The sequence below is a fragment of the Magallana gigas genome, chromosome 2, assembly GCF_963853765.1.
Source record: "Magallana gigas chromosome 2, xbMagGiga1.1, whole genome shotgun sequence".
In the NCBI taxonomy this organism is placed as follows: domain Eukaryota; kingdom Metazoa; phylum Mollusca; class Bivalvia; order Ostreida; family Ostreidae; genus Magallana; species Magallana gigas.
In genome coordinates, this window is record NC_088854.1 from 10857359 (window position 1) to 10879225 (window position 21867).

Below are 21867 nucleotides of genomic sequence, written 5' to 3' on the forward strand. Positions count from 1 at the left end.
TTTTTTCAAATTATTTTTATGGAATTTTTTGACAACAGACTGATATGAATTTTTCTGATTGATAACAATACAAAATAACCCAAAATACATGCATAATAGGAAAGCTGGCCAAGATAGATATATATGTTATTTGTTCATATTTAAAAAAGAAAAGGGTCAGAAAAGTCTACTTCATACAACACAGCTTTTTTAAACCTTTACACAGAGAGCTTACTTGACAGAAGTACACGTATTTAAAAAAAGAAAAAGGCAGCCAAAAATTAAAAGTAGTACAAATGTTTCTGCATAAAAATACATCACTACAAAATGACTCATGCCCCCTCCCATCCATTGCACAAAAACTGAAGTTATTTAAAGCTATACAAATTCCAGTTCAAGAGCAATACAAACTATTAAAAAATTGTCCAAGTACATTTAACATTGATCAGTAAATAAAAACCAAACCCAAACCCTGCAGCCTCACAGTAGTGTTTCTACATCAAGCTACCTCTGCTCCTCTTTGTGCCTGCACTTTCTTACACCAAGAGTACTTCCGCAATTCAAAGGCTCTGGCTTTTCGTATGTTACAAACAGGATCAATTTTTTTAAACTAACAGTTAAATGTTCTTCATCTTAAATTCATCTGACAAAAATATTCTATAGATAGGGCTAAAGTTTTCAAGGCAAAATATATTATGATAAATGGGTGTGATGACTGTTTCAACTTCTGGTTTGCATATTTTCCTACCTTTTTTTTTAAAGATGACACTGAATTGCAGTATATTTTGATCTTTGATTTTCTGAATATTGAGGTAGCACTCAAAAAAGATTATCCTATTGTACGGCAAAAAAGCACACTAATAAACACAGTGAAATTTTCTAACCTCTCGGTGTAATATCTTCAAAAAAATACCAACAACGAGAAAAATATTAATAACTTGGAAAAAAATGAAAAAGAACAACTAGTAAATTAAACGACTAAATAACACTTATATATATACCATAACACAATTCAAACTATTAAATAATAACTTACAAAAGCAGGCATTTCATTTACAAATTTGTGAAGAAGAGCCACAACAAAAACACGGCTATCACATATCAATTATGAACAAAAAAGGCTTTCGAATTTGTGTACAGAGTCTGAGGTTGTTTCATGGGGCTTCATGTTCATACAAGCCACTGTTACAGGCACAAGATTGATGAAAATACTGATTTTTGTATAAATTTAACAGTAATGGCATGCAAAATGATTAAAAACATGAAATGTGCCTGTGACACTGTTGATACAAGCTTGCAATACAGTAGGGTTGTTCCTGCCCCTTACGCTATCGAGTACTAATTCTTTACGTACATCTCATATTTTTTTTTCAAATGTTGACTAGAAAATGAACATTTGAGTAATTAATACATAAAAATGGAATTTCATTCCAGTCATATCTAAAGCAACACTACCTTGTAGGTTGCTTTTGGACACTTTCATTTTCTTCACATTCAACCAGCAACTGCTTGGTTTTTACATGGGAATGCCAGGGATCTGTGCATACCTGTAGATGTAGAGACGATAGTCCTTGCTTGCTAGAACGACAGAACCATCATCCATCAGGGACACATCGAAACATTGTGCATGCTTCACCTTGCTTTCAAGGGCGTTGATGAGCTGACCGTCTTGAGTGAAAATCGTGAGATTGAAGTTGTTGTGGTTGTCTGCCACCAGAATCTCTCCAGCGCTGTTGATGCCAACGCCAATCGGATAGTTGGTGATGCCTTCTCCTCCAATCTGCCGCAAAAAGACTCCTTGGTAGTTAAAGACCTTGACACAGTGAGCTCGATTGTCGCTAATGAAGATTTCCTCCTTGTCGTTTACAACCACACCATTTGGAAATTCAAGATGCTTGGAGCAACCAAACTTGTGGATGACATTCCCAAACTGATCAAAAATGATGACTCGCATGACTTTGCATTCTACGATGACGATTCTCCCTTTGTTGTCGACGGTCACTCCTCTTGGATGCTGGAGAATGTTGGCACCAAATTTGCGAACGAACTGGCCATACTGGTTGTAGATTTGGATTTGGTGAGTTGGACTTCGCTCTGTGACAATGATGTCACCTGATGCTTTTACAACAGCAACTCTGTTTGGATAAAGCAGCTGACCATCTCTCTTGCCACATTCTCCAAACTGAAACTTGAATCTTCCTTCTTTGTCAAAGATCTGGATTCTGTGATTGTTGGTGTCTGCGACGATGATGTCATTCTGAGCATTGACGGCTACTCCACTGGGCTCTGTGAACTGGCCCTCCATCACTCCAAACTCTCCAAACTTGCAGTGGTAGATCATCTTCTGTCTCTTTAGCTGCGACTTTGGTGGATAAAGACTCGTAAGATTGAGCTTACTTGATATGTCGAAGAGTGGATCAGCACTGGTGGAAAAGACATCAATGCCATTCTGGAAAATGTCCATACCATTGGACCATTTTTCGTACATATTGGTGTCTGCTGGTGGAAAAATGAGACTATTCTGAGAACCACCAAAATCTTTGGACAGCATTGGTGTCTCGAAAATACCACTATGACCATTGGTAAGAGGTGGTGAAGATGAAGTGGAGGAAGAGGAGGTGGTAATAACACCATTAGGTCTGGCAATGGGCGGCGGTTTCTGCACTGGAGGAATGATATCTTCAGCTTCACGGATATATCCAAAAGTGTTGCGTACACCAGTGGTAATGGCTTGGAAGTTGGATACGAACTCGATATCAAAATACATCTGGTTGTTGATGTCTGGACAGAAGTTGAACATGTTCTGAAAACGTTGTTCCACCAGGTTCTTGAACATCAATGCTTCTGTGATGCTAGCATATTTGACAACCTTGTCAACAAATTCACACCCTTGGAAAAGGCGATCGATGTTTTCCTGGATCTTTTGTGCCAAGGAACTGATGGCAACTTGCTTTGTGTTGAAGACTTGATCAAGCTCCTTCAGAGATTCTTGTTTTCTCTCCTCCAGCATTGCTCGGTAGAAATTGTAGGTGTCATTGATGTCATTCTGAGCTTTATGGTATTGGACCTGCAGGCGACTAGAAATGTGTTCAATCCCTTTGGCAGAAACACGCAGTTCGTTGACTTTATTTTTTGCATCCTCTTCCATTCTCTGCAAGACATCCATTTGTTTTTCTCCAATGTCCATGATGAACGAGCAATCATGGCCCCTTCCATGGTCAAAAACTGTGCACTCCTTGCAGATGGGCTGTACACAGGTTTTGCAGAAAAACTTCAAGACATCAGTCTTGTGCCTGGGACAGTAGATGGGTTTCTCAGACTTGCCACTGCCATTTTCATCTTTATTGCCTTGAATCTCGCTCAGACTCGCTACCCTGTGTCCTTCAAAACAGTGCATGAACTGGTGAGCCATGACGCAGTTGGCACACAAGAAATTTGCACAATCAAAGCACCTTGCTACAGCGTTGGTTTCTTTGCTTTTGCAGCCTGTACAGTGTAAGGCACTTGTATCTAATGCGTTGGTTTCCAGTAGGTTGCTGACAGCGTAGTCAGGAAGCAGACCGGTCAGGCCTTGACCCCCTAGGAATGTGTCTTGATGGCACTCAGGACAGCTGATTTTGTCTGCAACTTCTTGAAGTTTCTCGAGACAGGGTTGACAAAAAGTATGAAAACAGCTAAGAACTTTGGGTATTGTGTATGTTTCTTGGCAAATTGAACAGCGGGTATTAGGCCCATTGGCATTTTCCATCTCGCTGTCGGACGAGTTGGAGGCAGTGGATGCCGTGGTAACCGTATCGCTCTGCGAAGGAGTTGGTGATGACATGATGACTTGTTTCAAATTGCACCTAAAAGTAAAGAAGAAAAGAATTCTTTAATTTCTTCATATATATATTTTTTATCATGTATATATAGTCTTTTAATCTTTATCTTAATTGTTATTGAATCTAAATACAATCATTCTTTTTTTCACAAAGAATGATGTTTCCACTTGATCTGATCAAAATTTGTAGTATTGATTGACAGATGGTTTGACATGACTGTACATTGATCAACCCAAAAATAGAACTTATTCATAGTCAACTTGTTCTAAATTACTCATCCTCCAAAACATTCCCACCCCTTTTTTGTTTACAATAAACAAAATTCTCACGCAGTGGAAAAAAGAATGTTTTGTGGGTCATTACATTATTTTTCAGAAAGATCGGTAAATACAGAGGCAATATATTTAAACTATTGCACATCAACCCCCTCATTTCTGTTTATGTTTTATTGCAATGGCTTACTTTTCCCCCAAACAATTCAGATATATTCCTTATGGGTATTCCTAATTCCATTTGCCATCAGCAGAAAAAGTTTGTAAGTAATCAAATGAGAGAAATAAGCTGAAGCACATGAATATGCAAAAGCACACATAGTTCATGTCCCAGACTCTCTCAGCAGTATCATGATTGTACAACAACATCAGTTCAACAAAGATCTGTGGCTGATTTAGACAGAAACTTGATCCTCCATATCAGATCTCTCGGCAGCCATTGCCTCTCCCCGAGAGCATTTATAGTGGAAAATTGGGAGAACACCACATTTTGTCTTTTGGGGCTTTGACCTCAAATTCGGCTAATGTTCTGTAATGAACCAGACAAATAACAAGGCCAAGAGTCTCATAAATTCTTACTTCGTAAACTTTTCTTTGTTCCTCTGATGTTAAAAATACTCTGGGCAAGTCAACCATGGTATGTAAATAGATCATATTGTATTGAGTTTCATGCTGACAATGTCACCTTTATAAGATTACCTGCCCAGCTTCAAAAATTTTAAATTGACCATGTATCATCTAAGTAAAGAGGTGTAGTTCTGCAGTTAACTATTCATTTGTTTGCTGATTTACACTTGGGAGAGACCACCACACATTTTTGTTTGCCAAAATTTACACATGACCATGCATGTAAAAATGACACACACACAGGGTTTTAACTCCGTGGGCTAAATACCACTCATTTATCTTGCATTACTTAATATTCTGATAAACAAACATGGCCAGTGACCTTTACTCCTGACTCAAAACACCAAGCTGGTATCTTATTTCTGCGTGCTATTCAACCATCTTTACTTAGATAACATTGTATTCCATTTACAAACCAGAAACAAAGAAAACTAGATATTGTTTAAGTGTACTTGAAATATGTTTACAATTAATGAAAATTTGGAGTAACATTTTCATTTCCCCATATCCAAGATTCTTGAGGAATTCTAAATAAACAAATAAACAGCAATACAAGTAATTTTTGTTAGATGTCCATGCCGAATAAACTACCGTTAAAATCTTCACCTGATCAACCATGAATTCCATCATTAGTTTCAGTCACAAAAGTATTCTGAGGGATTAAATCTGGCCTGATACTGGCGTATTATCCTCTGCAGGTGTGTCTTAAATAGGTTTCAGTCGGGCATAAATAATTCCTCCCAATGCTCTGCTGAACTTCCTAAGACACAAACACTGAGCCCAAGATACTTCCTCTGCCAGTGAGCCAACAAGAACTGCCCAGCCTGAAGAAGACCAGTTGAGTTTTTTCCCCCAATATGACACACGTCAGAGTCTGAGTCTCAGAGAGAGAGAGAATGGTAAGCCAACCAGAGACTGGTTATGACTCAAAATGATCACCAGACGGAAGGCATGACTCATTATGTTGGTGGTGAAACAATTTTTTTTTTTTACGAAGTGCTTTACGGGCAGGCAGCTAGATCGTCCTCCAATAACATCGCTGATGCAGAATTATTGGGAAGGATTTTAAAATGACAATCACTTTAAGCAGACGCTACAGCGTTTGTACCTGCATAAATTAGGCATTCATTTTTGGGATAAAATCACAGATTTCCTCAAATATCCTGCATCACTTTATTTTGGAATATTGATTAACAATTTCTGCAGCTTGCTTGGAAAATAGTAGTTTTTATCTGATGTCTCTTTGTTTAGAAAACAGGTGTGCATTCATGCATTTCAAAAATTTGGAACAAAGAGAAGAAAAAGAGAGAAAAACGAAATGTGTTTCTAACAAAGAGAATAGGAAACTGATGTGCACAAGAAAATTTATCAATGTTTGTGCATTGACAAAACATATGCCTTGTTCTAGAAAATTAATACTTCTGGCCATGTCTAGAATAAATCGTGCTGGTCAGTATAGTTCAGACACTGGCAATGCATTGAACTTCATTCCAGACAAAGCCAGACGGTTCAATTAGATGCTAGTGTTTACATAACACATTATTCTCATAGTTTTGTAGTACGTTGTATCATTTCTCTGCATTTGTAAATACAGTATACCTATTAATATCTTTATACCTGAGAGCTTGTGACATCTCCGAGATGCATCATGTCTATGAATAAAATAATACATTCTATCTGTTCTTTTTTTTTTTTTATCATCGGATCAGTAAAAACATTTTGTTGAAGTCTATCTGACCTCTATTGAGCATTTCTAAAGCTCATGATTTTATTAAATTATGTACATTAGCTAAATAACTTTGTATCATTATTGTGTTTGCATGATGAATTACAACTTAATATAGAATTAAAAAATAATCATTGCTTTTTTTGCAAAGATTCTGATCTTCCCACCCTTCACTCCTTCCTCTTTGTAACAAAAACCCTACCAACAAAAAACAAACCTTTATCACGTTTCATTTTAAACACACACTGCATCTTTGATTATTGTAAAATGTTATAGTTTGCAAAATAAGTAAAATCATTATATGCATCAAATATGTTCAAAGTTCTGTAACAAACTCGGGAGTGGGGATAAACGGCTGTGAACAAAGCTATAAACAAAATCATAGTTATCTTTTTGAAAATGGAATTCCTAACTGGAGTCATTTTATTTCCCAATACTAGTGTTTGTCAAAGCATAAGCACATTTGACCATCCTGCCTTTCTCTGCATTACTACACACACTTATTTTAAGATCTCCTTTATGTAGTTCAGTTATTCTGATCTACATATGCATGTAAATCTTCTCCCTGCATCTTTAAACAGAGTGGCCACAAACATGGGTGAACAACACTGACTGAATCTGCAAACACTTGACTCAAGTATTCCACAAGAGCAAATCCTTCCCATTATGTCACACAATACACAGAAATTCTCTCCTTTACAGCAAAGTGAACAGGGGTAAACACTAGTGACCCCCCCCCCCTTCAAGAAAAAAAATATCAATTCCAGCATTGATAGTAGGCATAATTCTTTTATATTGAAATATGCAAACTTATAAATGCACACTAAAATAAGATTTGGGTGTCTTTAAACCAAAGTTTGGGTCAAGTTCACTGTTGTAAATGAAATCATTTTTATACCTGACCAGTTTTTTATGAACTACTACTTTGATAATGCCATCTCTTTCAGTTCATGAGTTTTTTAAGTTGTTTGACAAATAATCTTATTGCATAACACAATGTTAATCTAAAGAAGACAATTAACACCGCAACTTTGTTGATTCAGCAACAGAATATTCTCAAGGTTGTTGATTTACAAAAATTAGAATATCTAACTGGAATGCTTATTAGCATAATTATGATCTGGGTTTCATGAATAACATTTTCATATGATACACTGTGGTCTCCATCATATAATTTAAAAGACAGTCAAAACCATTTTCTCAAAATTAAAAATTAACATTTCTTTCTAAAAAGACCTTCTCTAATTCAATCAGTAGGTAAACCATGTTGGGAATAAAAAAAATTATATGAATAGTCTTTTAAACCTTTAAAAAATCTGAAACCTAAATTTTGATAGGTAGCAGGTTACACTCTATGTAACAATTCCATCAATCATATAAATTCAAACATAATTTTAAGCATACATCTTATTGCATTGTCAAATATTTTCATAAAGTGTGAAGTTTTAAAGTTACAAATATTCATCATGTTGTTGTTTGGTTAAAAATGTACTTTCAAAAAAGTAAAATTTATCACAGCATTTTAGTGAATGGATCTATTATTTTAGAGTTAAAGACTGGATCTATTCTTAGAACCTAACAATTCATCTAACTTTCAGTGTCACTCGATTACCATCCTCTGGTTTAACATGTATAGTTATAGTTTTGCTTTTCCCTAGATAAATGTAAGGTTGTTCATTGACTTCTACATGAGTGTATCCCCTATATTCCCCTATTAAACAGACAACTTATGAAATTATTTACCTGTTCCAAAAAGACTCAAAAGATGGCATGTTTCTTTGTTAAAGAAATGTACTGAACTGGTAAAGACAGTAGATGGGCCTTTATAATATATAAGGAGCAGATGTCAATTTACTCAGATCACACTGAATATTTAATTAATATCACCTGGAGAAATTTTGTCAAATTAATTCCTGTAATTAATACTGTCAATATATATAATTACCCTACTTGTTTGACATACAGAGTAAATCTTACTTCATTGTTGAGCTTGTTGGCCAATTAAATCTCATTTCTCATTTAATGCCACTACTGGCTAGATTAAATAATCATCTCTGTCTGGTTTATGTAACTGTAGTCTAAACTTGAAGTCAACCAGTATCTCAATCCCAAGCAAAGAAAAAAACTTAAGTTATGTAACCATAAAAAGGTGTATCCTCCATACTAAGATTCACTATTATATGCTCTCAGTAAAAAAAGAAAAGAAAATGTTTGACCTATTTCAATTATGTCATCAATTCCATCTATTTAGAGGCTATTACTCAAACAAAATAGTAACAAACAAAGAAAAATCCCTCACTGGGCGAGTTAAATTGACAAAGAGATTGGCTTTGTTTAAGTGACTCATAGAAAATATCCAAGACAAAAACCGTGAATCAGCTATGGAATCATTGCCCGGGTGACTAAATCAACAAAGGAGGATGGTGATCGAAACGTAACAAAGATCATTTTCTATAATCAATACTTATATCCTTGTTATGTGACAAGTACTCAAAACAGTATATTTTAAAGTTTGATGTCATTTTTCACCAAAAGGATATAACAAAGACCAAATCCTAAAAAACCGACCAATCAAAATTCTCGACAGAAATGAACTATGCTTGATCATGTTGAAAACATGCTTGATTTCAAAACAATGAAAGTAACGTTGTAAACAAAGACATGGTCTCTATATCTATATAAAAATCGTACAAAAAGATATCTTACAAATTTGACTGGGAGAATCTTTGCTTAAAACCATGTCTTCTATCTATTTCTACACATACAAGTCCTACACACATCTTTTTGACATGTTGTAAACGCCATGTTTTGAAATACACAATGACCGGAAAGCTTCTCACAATCACATAGCAAAATCGACAACTCCGATCTCTGACATTTTTACACAGAAGAACTATGGTGATTAGAAGAATTGGTACATAAGAAAATAAATGGCAGTTACTTACTTAGTGAGTTAGTTTAATGATCTGATCTTGAGGGAAGACATGTGCGTCTTAGCGTCCCGCCATTGAAATAGATTTTGAAGCCTCGTTGTGAATATGCATATTGTGTTGAATTAATTAGGAAACCGCGCCTCCTATCGGCGCGTACCTTGTCTGACGAGAATGGGCCTGATTAGTGGTCAACATAGCTTACCTGTGTTCACTCCAAAATCAGTAGACCTCAGTTCCAAATCGTAATTAGTACTTTTGTCGTGAGTTTGGGTGTTAAAAAAAATACATGTACGCAAAGAATACAGATCTATATATAACGTGTAACTATGCAAAATTCTTATCGAAAATTGTCTACAACATCTGGGACAATTTAAATCAAATAAGGAATATTTGAAAATTCATATATAATACACCGTAGCTATGGCATAGTAAAAAAGGGCAGGCACATAGCATTGTTTTTAAAGTGGAAGAGGGGGGGGGGGGTGCGAGAATGACAAACTTTGACAATTAGGCCTAATAAAAAAATCGCACAAATCGTAAAAATCCTAATCGGGGACGGAGTTGAGGGCGGTAATATTATTTTTAGACCTTTATTCTAATGTTATTGTTAATTGTCCTATAATATTTTACATGGTCCTATATGTGTGTGTGTAGCGGGGGGGGGGGGGGGGGGGCAGCTTCTTCGATATTTTTGAGATGAAGTTTTCTATACATGTCAATTTCATAGCATTTTCTGTTGAGAGAAACCGCTGCCCCCTCCCGATGCTACGTCCCCGAGGGAGGTAGTCAAATCGTATCAAAAGAGTATCTGCATGCTAGTATTAATATTCAGAACTGGGGTGGACAATATCTTGGGGGTGGGGGTGGGGGTGGGGGTGTTTCTTGTACAATTCAGAAAAAAGACGGTATATACGTAAAGATTATCCAAAATTGGATTTTGTAAGAGAGTTTGCTACCCTTGAATATTGGGCCATTTAAGACTAACATTTCATTGATAAGTTCTATATTTTACCATATCATATAATCACATTCAAGGGATAACTTTGTTTGCAAGGGGTGGGGGGATCTGAGGGCATATTTTCAGTAACTTAACTATCTGAATTTTATGAATTTCCCAGGGTGGTGAATGTTTTAAAGAGAGTTAACTCAGATCAAAACGATCACGTCTAAATTGTAAAAAATTATAAGCATATTTCCGTGTCTACGACATGCTCAGTACAAGTTCAGTTCATGCATGAATATAATCCTGGGGGGGGGGGGTTCTTCTGATTCTTTAGTTTTGTTCGATATATACCTGGTTATTTTTTAATGCACCGTATGTTATTATAAATATTTATATGCGTGTGTTTTTTATGCGTGCACACACAATAAATTCACATTGACTTCCAGTGCTCGTGATATATCTGTGAGACTGAGCCATTCAGATTGGGGATTAATTTTATTACCTGTTCAAATGTACTGATGTATGTGTATCGAATTCAAGGGTTATGTATTTACCAAAATATTTCATAACAAATCCAAATGTTTCATGCATAGATCCAGAATTTTGTTCCGGGGTCCGATGAATATTTGAGTTTCCAGGAGGGTCCAAGGCTGGACCCTCCCCACTCCCCATCCCCCTCTAATGTACATTATATTTCATGTACACTGTTTCTTCAGTTTTGAGAGTAAAGTTCACTGTCATTGTCAATTACAATGTCATATTTGTAAACGGTGAGCATTGGTCCAGTCTTAGTCCGATAATACATATGTATATCAAACAATTTGTTGCATTCACGCAGGAACAGAATGTACTAATTTAAACATATTTTAATTCAATAGGATTTGACAACAGGCATAGCCCCATCTTCCCAAGTCAAGGGTTTCTGATCCGCTCCGCTCTACATTTATGTAGAGCAGAGCGGATCAGAAACCCTTGACTTGGGAAGACGGCATAGACCATGTATATCTTCTCCATGTATAATAGGTAACGGAATATATTATTTGTCGAAGGGGGGGGGGGGGGGGTATGCTAAAAGCGAGGTAAAACACATAAAAGATTTACGATATCACACGAATGTATTAATTAAACATGAAAATAATATCCTAGTATACTAAGCATGAAGCCCATCCATAACTGTTATGCACCCAGATTCATTGAATCTGGGGCTATTATGGATCGGATACCTTAATCATAATTCATTATTCTTGAATAATGTTTCTGTAAAGTGTTCCAGTTTGAGAGGATAAACCAGCTTGTCCGAATGTTATGTTTGAATTGTTGATTTGTACACTTATTATATATTAGTTCCTCCATTGGGGAAGAGTTGATGTATTTAAAACTTTGCCTGTTAGTTTATGCTGTAAATAAATACAATTATCGCTGATGATCTTCAGAAAGCACTGTATAAATGTTCTCGGTGGAAACTAAATGTAAATGTAGAAAAAGATATTAGGCATTATTATTGTTCTAGGGGTAAAGTAAATAGTATGGTTTTTAATATAATATTATATATTATATACATATTTTCTCTGCTTGTACGGCGAAGTGCTTTTTGCCTTTATAAAAAGGTCCACATTTGGAAAATACAGTTACCAAATATTTATATTATTGTTATCATACCATTTTGATGCGAGTTGCCTCGCTTTTAGCACCCCCCTTCGACAAATAATAACTAGTAAATTCCGTTTATACCTATTATACAAGGAGGGGATATACATAGGATATGCCTGTTGTCCAATCTTATTGTTCTTATGAAATATCTTCAGGTTTAATATATTTTGAATCTTTTTTTGGAAAATACAGTTACCAAATAGAACCATTTTAATAGGAGCTTGGACTTTGGGTAGTTGTGTCAAACAGCATTGTGACGTAGGCCCGTAGGCCACTCAGCCATGGTTCTTTGAAATCAACAAGATTTGTCTGGCTTTTGAGCCGCTGTAACGAAGAATTTTGACCCGGGTTGAAAATTGACCCGGGGGTCATTTTTCAACGTTGAATATTGAGACCAAAGTTGGTGAATAAAGACCCTAATCCGTTGAAAATTGACCCGCAGCGTGGAATTTTGATCATGAAACCGGTTCAAAATTCAACAGCAAAGAAGCACAAATTAACGAATCAATGTTTATAACTTGAGTTTATTTAATTAAAAATTATCAGTTTTTACATATTTATTATGTAGATTTACATGTTTACATCATTCAACGGGGGGGGGGGGGGGTTAAAATGAGACTTAAATGATTATTTTTTGAATTTACAATTAATTCCTTCAAATATTTAATAACTATTTTGTTCATAATAAACTTTTCGCATATAATTGCTGTTTTGTGTGATATCTATATATTTAAAAAAAAATATGTTTTTAAAAAAATATTTGTATACATGGTTACACGTTAAACTATTCAATTCAGAACAAAACTCCTTTTTTAAATTCACTGGAGAAGTGTACACATATAAATAATTTAAAAATTACAATACGTCATATTGTTTAATTTTGGTTTTACATTCACCCAATAAATTGAAACTTTGATATTGTTCATTGTATATTTTCTGGGTGGGTGAAAATACAAAATTAACAGTATATCATGTTGAGAGTTTTTTGTTTGCACCCACTCAGTTTGTTAAAATTTTGTATTCACACCCATCCAGCCAATAACAGTTTACAAATGATGATACGCTAACATGTACTCTTTCGTGAACAATGCTGTAGTAACTATATATCTAGGAAGCCGATATTTTTTGTGTTTTATTTGTTCCGTTATAGGATAACTTCTGATGTAATTAAATATCATCAAATCGCTAATTTTTCTAGGCACAAACAATTCTGCTTCATGGAATCTGTAGCAAGTTAGCAACCTAATTTTTGTACAGGATGACAATAAAATAATTTTGCTTTGTTTCTAAATTGCTTGATCACAAATATTTAAAATAGATTTACTAACAGTAATTGTTTTCGTCAATAAATAGGTAAATTACATTTTTTGAATTTTGTACAAGATTATACAACAGCGTTGGAGTAGATGGTTGACCTTCCTATCACAGGCACCTACATTGTTAATTTAAACGTGTTTTATTACTGTATTATCTTTCATAGGTAAGGCGTGCGGTACTGACAGCAAAACATGCTCTAATGTCAAACTTTGTTCCCCATCATTTGGGATTTCCCCACATTACTAGGGAAGACGTTAAAGAAAACCACACCCGTCCATTAGCTAAAGAACTACTATGCAATGTAGCTGAAAATCCAGTAATACTAGTACTTGATGGGACGTATATATACCTGCAGAAAAGTGGCAATTTTACATTCTCAAGAAGATCAAACAGTACTCATAAACATAGGCCGTTGGTTAAACCCATGATAGCGGTCACAACATCGGGGTACATTGTTTCCGTACTGGGTCAATACCTGGCTGACTCTAAGAATTCGGATGCAAAGATTTTGACGCATATGATAGAAACGAACGTAGAAGAAATTAAGGACTGGATACAGGAAGACGACATATTCATAGTCGATAGAGGGTTTAGGGATGCAGAAGCTCTACTGAGTGACATTGGAATCCACATTGAAATGCCTTCCTTCTTAACACGTGGAGCAAAACAACACTCAACAGAAGAGTCTAATGCAACACGTCTAGTTACAAAAGTAAGATGACTGTTGAAAATTAGGATTAAAAAAACATGTATGAACATGTATTTTAAGTGTAAATTTTAAAAACAATATTTCAATTGTATTTTGACTAAACTTATGATAAGAATAATTTCCTAGTTACTAAAAATTATTGTAAATCAATCAAAATCTACACTTTGAATTATTGTAGCTGCGATGGGTTGTGGAAAGTGTGAATGGTAGGCTCAAGACCTGGAACTACTTAGATCGGACAATTCCTAATAGTCAGATTCCACACATCGGAGACTATATTCGCATCATAAGCGCCATATGTAATAAATTCAGGCCTGATGTTAGTGTAGCAGTTGAGAGTGACCTATCTACTGCTGCAAAGAAGCGTTTTCTTTCAAAGTAAGCAAATGTACTTAAAGAATATGTAGAAAGAAACGGTAATTTGCTAAAAATACTCGACATAAAATCATTACATTAAGGTCATTTTGTTTAGATTGTTACAACATCTGAAGAATATTTTTTTTGTCATACTTGATATGAATTTATAAAATGATTACAATTAATTTTGATATATATGTTAACGTGGATTTTTAAACAATAGGTCTGGACAAACGGGATATAAGATGGCAGAAGATCGACTCCAGCGATGCAAGTATTGTATTTCCTCAACTTTCAGAAGAAGAAATACGAGAGTTAACGATGGGGGTATACCAGATAAAGCTAGCTAAGTCTTATGCCCAAGAACACGTTGATAAAGATGGTAACTATGAAATTCTTGTCAACAATGACCATGATGGTATCCTATGCGCCAAACTTCAAAGCAGACATATCTCAGCAAAGAAATATATGTTGTGGATTGATTTTGATGAGATGAGCATTAAGTCATGGTTCTGCAAATGCAAAGTAGGATCTAGAGTTGTGGGTATGTGCGCCCACATCACAAGTGTAATATGGTTTTTGTCATACTAGTATGCAAAATACAAAGACATTCAAAACCTTGGTGTCCGCTGTTGGTGCAGCTACTTTGATGACGCTGCAGCGTTGCCTGTGGATAATTCTGATAGTGAAGAAGACAGTCTTGTCGGAAATGAAGAGGAATAATATGAACAAAATGATTGTGTTTTATATTTGGTTCCATTTGAATAGAGAGAGAGAGAGAGAGAGAGAGAGAGAGAGAGAGAGAGAGAGAGAGAGAGTACTATAGTGTTTGAGAAGTTTTACGGAGAGAGTGTGAGGGAAAAATATATAGGAACGTGCCTAGCAAAAAGTGTTTCCTTGACAATATGTTTAAATATATTCGATGAGAAAGAGGGAGAGAGTTATTTTTATGTTGGTACTTTTTTTAATAGTAGGTAGTTGCAGAGAAAAATAAAAATTATCATTTTAATTATACAAAAATTATAATTTCTTGATTCATAGATTCAATGAGGTCGCCTACAATCTTAGGTATTATGTATGTTAATATATACTGTACATGTATGTACATAAACATACATGTACAGTGTATATACCTAATATTTAAATATTATGAAGTAAAAGATAAACAGGTATTGTATTACATAATTGAATTGAGTGTCAGGAAAATGGAGAAGAACAATGTTTCCTATACATGTACCGGTAGATGTTTTACCAATTGCGTTTTTGTTTGAACCGTTTTTCATTTGTCGGAATTTGTCACCATGAAGACCCTATATAATACTAATATCAAATCAAAAGTTAATTATCAAGTAACTGAAAGGTTAAGAGTAGAACACATACATATATAGCAAAAACACAATAGCGGCATAACATTGATTAATTAATCTACAATTTTTCACGCAGTACAGATGTTATTACATTGAAATCTGATAACGTCAAGTTGACGTCATGACGTCGTGAGCGTTGTTTTCGTCATCAGACATAGTAAGTCTAGAGAGTTGTATAAGGAGAATCGCTTGAGATATCTAAAAAATATAAACTGATTTAAAACACGGAAATCCTAGACATTATTCACTAATATCTTCATTTGATTTCGGAACTGGGCCGATTTTGGTGCAAAATGTACCTTGTTCTTACATTTTTTGAATAGAAATATTTTGTACAAGATTATACAACAGCGTTGGAGTAAATCGTTGACTTAAGAAATGAAGATAATAATTTTTCTATTGATCGACGTATCAAAGAAAAAATTGACCGGAAAACTTCATCAATGCGCGTAGCGCATTGATGAAAAAGTTTTCCGGTCAATTTTTTCTTTGATACGTCGATCAATAGAAAAATTATTATCTTCATTTCTTATCATTTAATAAAACATTTTCAAATAAAAAAATGTGAAGTGTCATTGATCAAACATGTAAATAATGTAAATGAAGCGGCGCGTATGAATACAAAACAACAACAGCAACAGTATTCAAAATGGATGCGCCTTCAGCTGATGCAGAGCTATTGAGCTGAATTTAATGGATTAAACACAAATAGTGAGTTAAAATCTGAACCGGCTGAATTGAAAACGAAAGGAAAATACATGCGATAGCTTGTGATATTATTCCCTGTGCAGAAAAACTCGTATTAAAACTAGTTTTCATGTGAGATCGCTGGAAAATGCAACTGGACATAACCATCCAAGGAAAGGCGATCGTGGACGAAAATAGCCGATATGTCGACAAAGAATAGTATGTATTAGCGACTTTTGTAAACGTTGTGGTAACTAGATAGCCAGTGATGTACTTAAATGGCATATCTGCCGCTTGGAATGCGCCGAAGGAGTTGATGCATTACTCATAGCTTTTCTTTACGACTCTATTTCTGATGACCGATCATGTACGTGTGTAAATTTGAAACTTATGATTATCGTTACCAAATTTGAACAGCAGTGCAGTGTTACCGTGAAAGTTTATAGGCCTATATGTTCGTTATAATATTCCTGGAAAAGGAACAGCCAGCCTCGCTGTAAATGTTGATTGATCTCAATTAAGCAGACGAAATCGTGAGAAGACGCTTAATTTTCTATTTCGTGAATCAAATAATGTGTTTCGTTCATTTTTGAAGGTTAAACTTTCAAGTTTTTATATTCACAAGATTGCATTTTCTTTGCTGACAACAAAACAGACACAACTTTACATTTTGTTGACAGTGTTTATCTTGGAAATACCCGTTCTATAAATAGTGTTAGATCAAAACAGTTGAGAAAAGTAGATCCGGCTAAAAATTTAATTGATGCAGGTATCAAAGAAATTTTTCGACCAATCAGAAGCGCCGATATCTCATCAAATGAATAAATATTAAATGATATTCCTATCACAGGCACCTACATTGTTAATTTAAAAGTGTTTTATTGAACGGAATGTTCAAATTATTGAATGGATTGGAAAACAGATAAGCCTATGTTAACCCTTCCAAACATACAAAGTCAAGAAGAAATTATCTATGGGCATAAGAATAATGGTATTACAAATTTAAAGAATATTATTGATATTATGTATATAAAAGACAGTGGATACTTAAATATTAAATAATCATCTGAACATTTACCATTTGTTTTGTCTCGGACTAGAATGTCGCGACGTCATTGGATGAAACGCGTCACGTGGCTGCCTTACAAATTTCTTTAAAAGGCAAGAGTCAAAATTTATAGGGCAACATGGCGGACGTAACGTTATTTGAACTGATTTTCTACACAAACGTTTGTTTACATATCAAACTTTAGGTCCTCGACAAAACAAAACACTTATTAGGTTTGTTACTGGCTGTTTAAAGAAATTTGTGGGGTCGGTAAAGTCCATAGAAGGTGAGGCCCCGACCCAAAAAATTTCTTTAAACAGCCAGTAACAAATCTAATAAGTAATAATATGATTGCAAGACATATTGTTGATAGACATGTTCACTCACACCTACATTAACAAACCTATCACCTTCATTTATAATTGCAAATATACAAACCTAAGAATGAGATTTTCATGATCCAGCCCATTTGAAAAGAACAGTAATAAAAGGGAACTATATAATAAGTAAATATACATGTAAAATACTAAGATAGGTTTAAAAAGTGTAACTTAAGAGAATCAAAAACGCTTGGGAGCTCCAATATAACTAAAAACATGGGAAACAATTTTACAATTCTATTTATATGAAAAATCAGAACTATCATAAAGTATATTGATCATATGAAAAGGTCTACTAGTGCCAATAAGTTGTATAAAAGGTTCGTCTCTCTGTTGAATGTATCTTGGACATCCAGGGGGAAAAATCACTTTCCTTCAGATTCAGACCCACAGTATAAACATCGACTTTTTTCAATTAAAAAACCCCTTAGATAAGTTAGCTTTACTAGCTTTATTTCATAATTGACGTAGAATAATATTTCTTATTTCCTTAACTGAAGTGTTTGTAAGCTCTGGGTATATTTTGGTTTTTTTAAAGTTTTGACTTAAAGATAGATAAAGTTGATGAAATTTTCTTTTCTGCATGAAGATTATTCCATAATTTACATGTAGACGGAATAAGTAGTCCGATATATTGGTAGATAGTAAACAAGAGGCCCATGGGCCACATCGCTCACCTGAGCAACAATAGGTATGATAAAATCAGCTTAAAAGAATCATAATTCAAACTATCTTGGCAATGTAGAAAATTACATGCAGATCCTTTATAAGTACGAATCCATTTTTCCCCTGGATATTCTTATGTTTATAATCAAGTCCCTTTTCTAAAAGGATGATATGTCTCACCTGTTGACATTGCAGTTCTCAAAGAGATCCTAATGAATTGTTTATATAATATATTTATAAAGGATATAAACCTACATCAAACTCTGAAATCCCTGTGAGGCCCAAGAATCGTCCAGGGGCCAAAGTATAAATAATCTGAAGGAATCGGCAATACTGTAAACAAATATTTATTCGCGGCGACTATATTTCGCGATTTACTTCCAATAAATTGGTTGGCGACGACTAATGTTCGCAACATGCAAGCCTTATCTAAACCCGTATTTTGTTACAACAACCATACAATAGAGACTGGTTCGCTGCGAGAAATATTCGCGACGACGAGGCTCTCGCAAACCTTGCGAAATTTTCTAGCACGCGAATAAAAGTTGGTTTACAGTATGTTGCATATAAGTAATTTAAAAACCATATATCAAAACATTTCATTTTTGTGAATAATTTGATATTTTCATTTGTAAAATTGGAATCCAAATGTGGCCCAATCCTACTCCTCAAGACTTTTGATTTAAAGAATTTAAATCTATATTATCTGAGGTTGCTTTCAGTAAATTTACAGCTTTTTTAGGCAATTTTCAAGAATTATCATTTAAAAATGAAAAAATAAATCAGTTTTTTTAATTGATTACAAAGCTAAAAAAAATATGACCAGTTAAAAAACAAATTGTTATACTTGTACTGATGGAATGTAAAACAAATTTAATGTCAAATTCACAATTTGATATTGTTCATCTTAAATTTAAACATGTTCGATTCAATGACTACATGTGCATGAATACATTCATTATCATTTGTATGTTGATGTACACGTAAGCCTATATTCAAATATCATTTTAATGATCATGATGTATCAACTTTAAAGTATCGATTCATTTTTTTTTTTTCAAAATTTGGTTTATAAAATGTCTAAAAGTATATTAAAACAATAATTTGATAAACTTAAGGCAGTGTAATAAATGTAAATATTTGTGAAGTCATATTTAATGATTCTACAATAATACGTTACAAAAAATCACTACACTTGCAGAGAATGTCAAAAAGTATTCTTGCCCGACTCGCCTGTTTCATTCCGAAGCAAACGTTATCTTCTTAGCTTTATTTACATAGTATTGTAATAATAAATGGATATCATATTTTCAGTCTCAAAATCAAATGATTAATCGGACATATCAACCTAAAAAAAAATCAGCCACGCCCGTATACGTGTCGGAGTGTATGAAAATTTTAAAACTGAAGCGTTCAAATATGTGCAAGATTGTACATTTGAACCGTGTAGACTAAGTTACAGTTCAGATCAAAACTCTTAGGTTGGGGTCAATTCTCAACAGGATCAATTTTCAACGTGTCGTGGTCATCAGAGTTTAGAAAAATCTTTCTCATAACGTTGAAAAATGACCCCGGGTATAAATTTCACGATTTTGGTCTCAATTTTCAACGTTGAAAAATGACCCCCCGGGTCAATATTCAACGTTGAAAAATGACCCCCGGGTCAATTTTCAACCCGGGTCAATATTCTTCGTTACACCTGCTGAGGCTACGCAATCGGTGCATATTTCGCTTGAAACCAGCGTCATACACCCTACTGAAAGTCCAAGGACTTCTTAAAATGGTTCTATTATTCTAACATTTTCAACAATTTGATTTGTTTGATAAAGTAATAGTCCCGATTTTGCACTGTTGTTGTGAAATTTGGGGTTACAAGAATATAGATATCATTGCAAAAAGCAATTTCATTTTTTATCTTTGAAAACAGTACGCCATTTTGTATGGTCTATGGCGAATCAGGTCGTTTTTCATTGTATGTTACTGCACAGTATACTATACTTTTCGCTTGATATTTCGAAAATCAAAAAAGCCTTTGTGCTCAAACTACGTTCATCCACTACTTTGAAAAATGTCCAGAGTATCTGTTTTGAGACGCCCCTGGCCTTCTACCATACACATCCCAAAATAGAAAGTAGACGGGGATTTTGCATTGCATCAGTCATGAAATACCCCGGATGATAACGTTGAAAAATTGTGCCAGGTATTCCGAGTGAGTTCCGAACGAAAGAAAAGATGTACACACATTTCCCATTACAAATCTCCGTAAGAAATTTGTTTCAGTTCCTGTGAACTTTTATGATTGAAAAATGATAATGTGTCAATGAAGATATCTTGGATAGTCTCTCTTTTATCGATTTCAACTGGATTTCTTTCACAGGTATGTGCATTTTTATTAAAAATCATCAAAAAGTGATGGAAGCAATAACTTGGGACAGACCATAGTATTAAAGAATGATCTCGTATTGGACAAAAATGATCAAAGATAAAGACAATTCGAGGGTGAGGGATTGAGGTGGGGGGGGGGGGGGGGGGAGGGGGGGGGGTTGGTTGGCATGGGGCGACTACAGTGGCTTATTATCTTTCTCTGTCTTGTGCGATTGTCGTTGCCTCTCCCAAGTTTTACATTTATTCAAGTTCGTTGTTAAAGTATTCTTTGGTCTTCCACGCTTTCGTTGTCTTTGTGGGTTTCTTTCTTGGACTTACTTTGTGATATTTATATTTTAGAGCAAAATATTTACCGTGCACACAATAATTTTTAACCCTGAAAATCTTAACTTGTAGACAAACCTTGTGGGGTTTTTTTTCTGGTACAATTGGCACTCCCAAATATTGTTGAAAACGGTACACTAATCAAAACGTAATTAAGTGCATTCAAAGGCTTAGATGATCGGAAACAAATAAAAAGGAAGGCATTTTTGTAAAGTATGTTACATTGTATATTGAATTGGTGGGACCACACATTTTTAATTGAATGGCACGAATAAAATTCAAACAATTGGCAGGTGGAATTCTTCTGCTTACAAATTATACATTAATTAGACCAATCGTTTGATATTCGCAGTGGCGTCTGAAGCAAATTGAAAGTGGGTGGTGGCTAGACTAATCATCAGAAATCTTGACAAGTTAAAAAAAAACCTATTTCCCAAAATCATGAAAATCCTAATCCGTGTACCAAAAACTTTTCCAACAATAATGAAATTCCTAATCCATGGGGGGGGGGGGGGGGTGTTTAACTTTTATTAAGATTATGGATTCTTCAAACAATCTAAAACATGTGAACGAGTAATATACACCAAACACTTTTAGTAATACATTGTGGTGGCAATGATATTGACAGCCCTCATTATACACCGAAGAACTTCCAAAAGTACATGAAGTAAACTGT

General features: G+C 34.7%; 1 protein-coding gene and 1 long non-coding RNA gene across 3 annotated transcripts in view; one reads left to right on the forward strand and one right to left on the reverse strand.

Moving 5' to 3' along the window:
* Positions 1-9505, reverse strand: part of LOC105320609 (brain tumor protein) — a 14281-nt gene extending 4776 nt beyond the window's left edge. The window contains exons 1-2 of one of the 2 annotated variants that reach the window (XM_020064119.3): positions 9371-9505; positions 1-3824 (exon numbers count right to left, since the gene is read on the reverse strand). The exon at positions 1-3824 is cut by the window's left edge and continues 4776 nt beyond it. In XM_020064119.3, the coding sequence (XP_019919678.2) occupies positions 1496-3802 (2307 nt within the window). In that variant the 5' untranslated portion in view covers positions 3803-3824; positions 9371-9505 and the 3' untranslated portion in view covers positions 1-1495. Of the gene's footprint in view, positions 3825-5305; positions 5686-9370 lie in introns of those variants that run through there. The other variant, XM_020064121.3, reaches the window with a different exon arrangement.
* Positions 9506-13435: 3930 nt separating this feature from the next.
* Positions 13436-15355, forward strand: LOC117691225 (uncharacterized). Its single transcript, XR_010710065.1, has 3 exons — positions 13436-13980; positions 14156-14393; positions 14558-15355. It is a non-coding gene; the product is annotated as an uncharacterized lncRNA (long non-coding RNA).
* The last annotated feature ends 6512 nt before the right edge of the window (positions 15356-21867 follow it).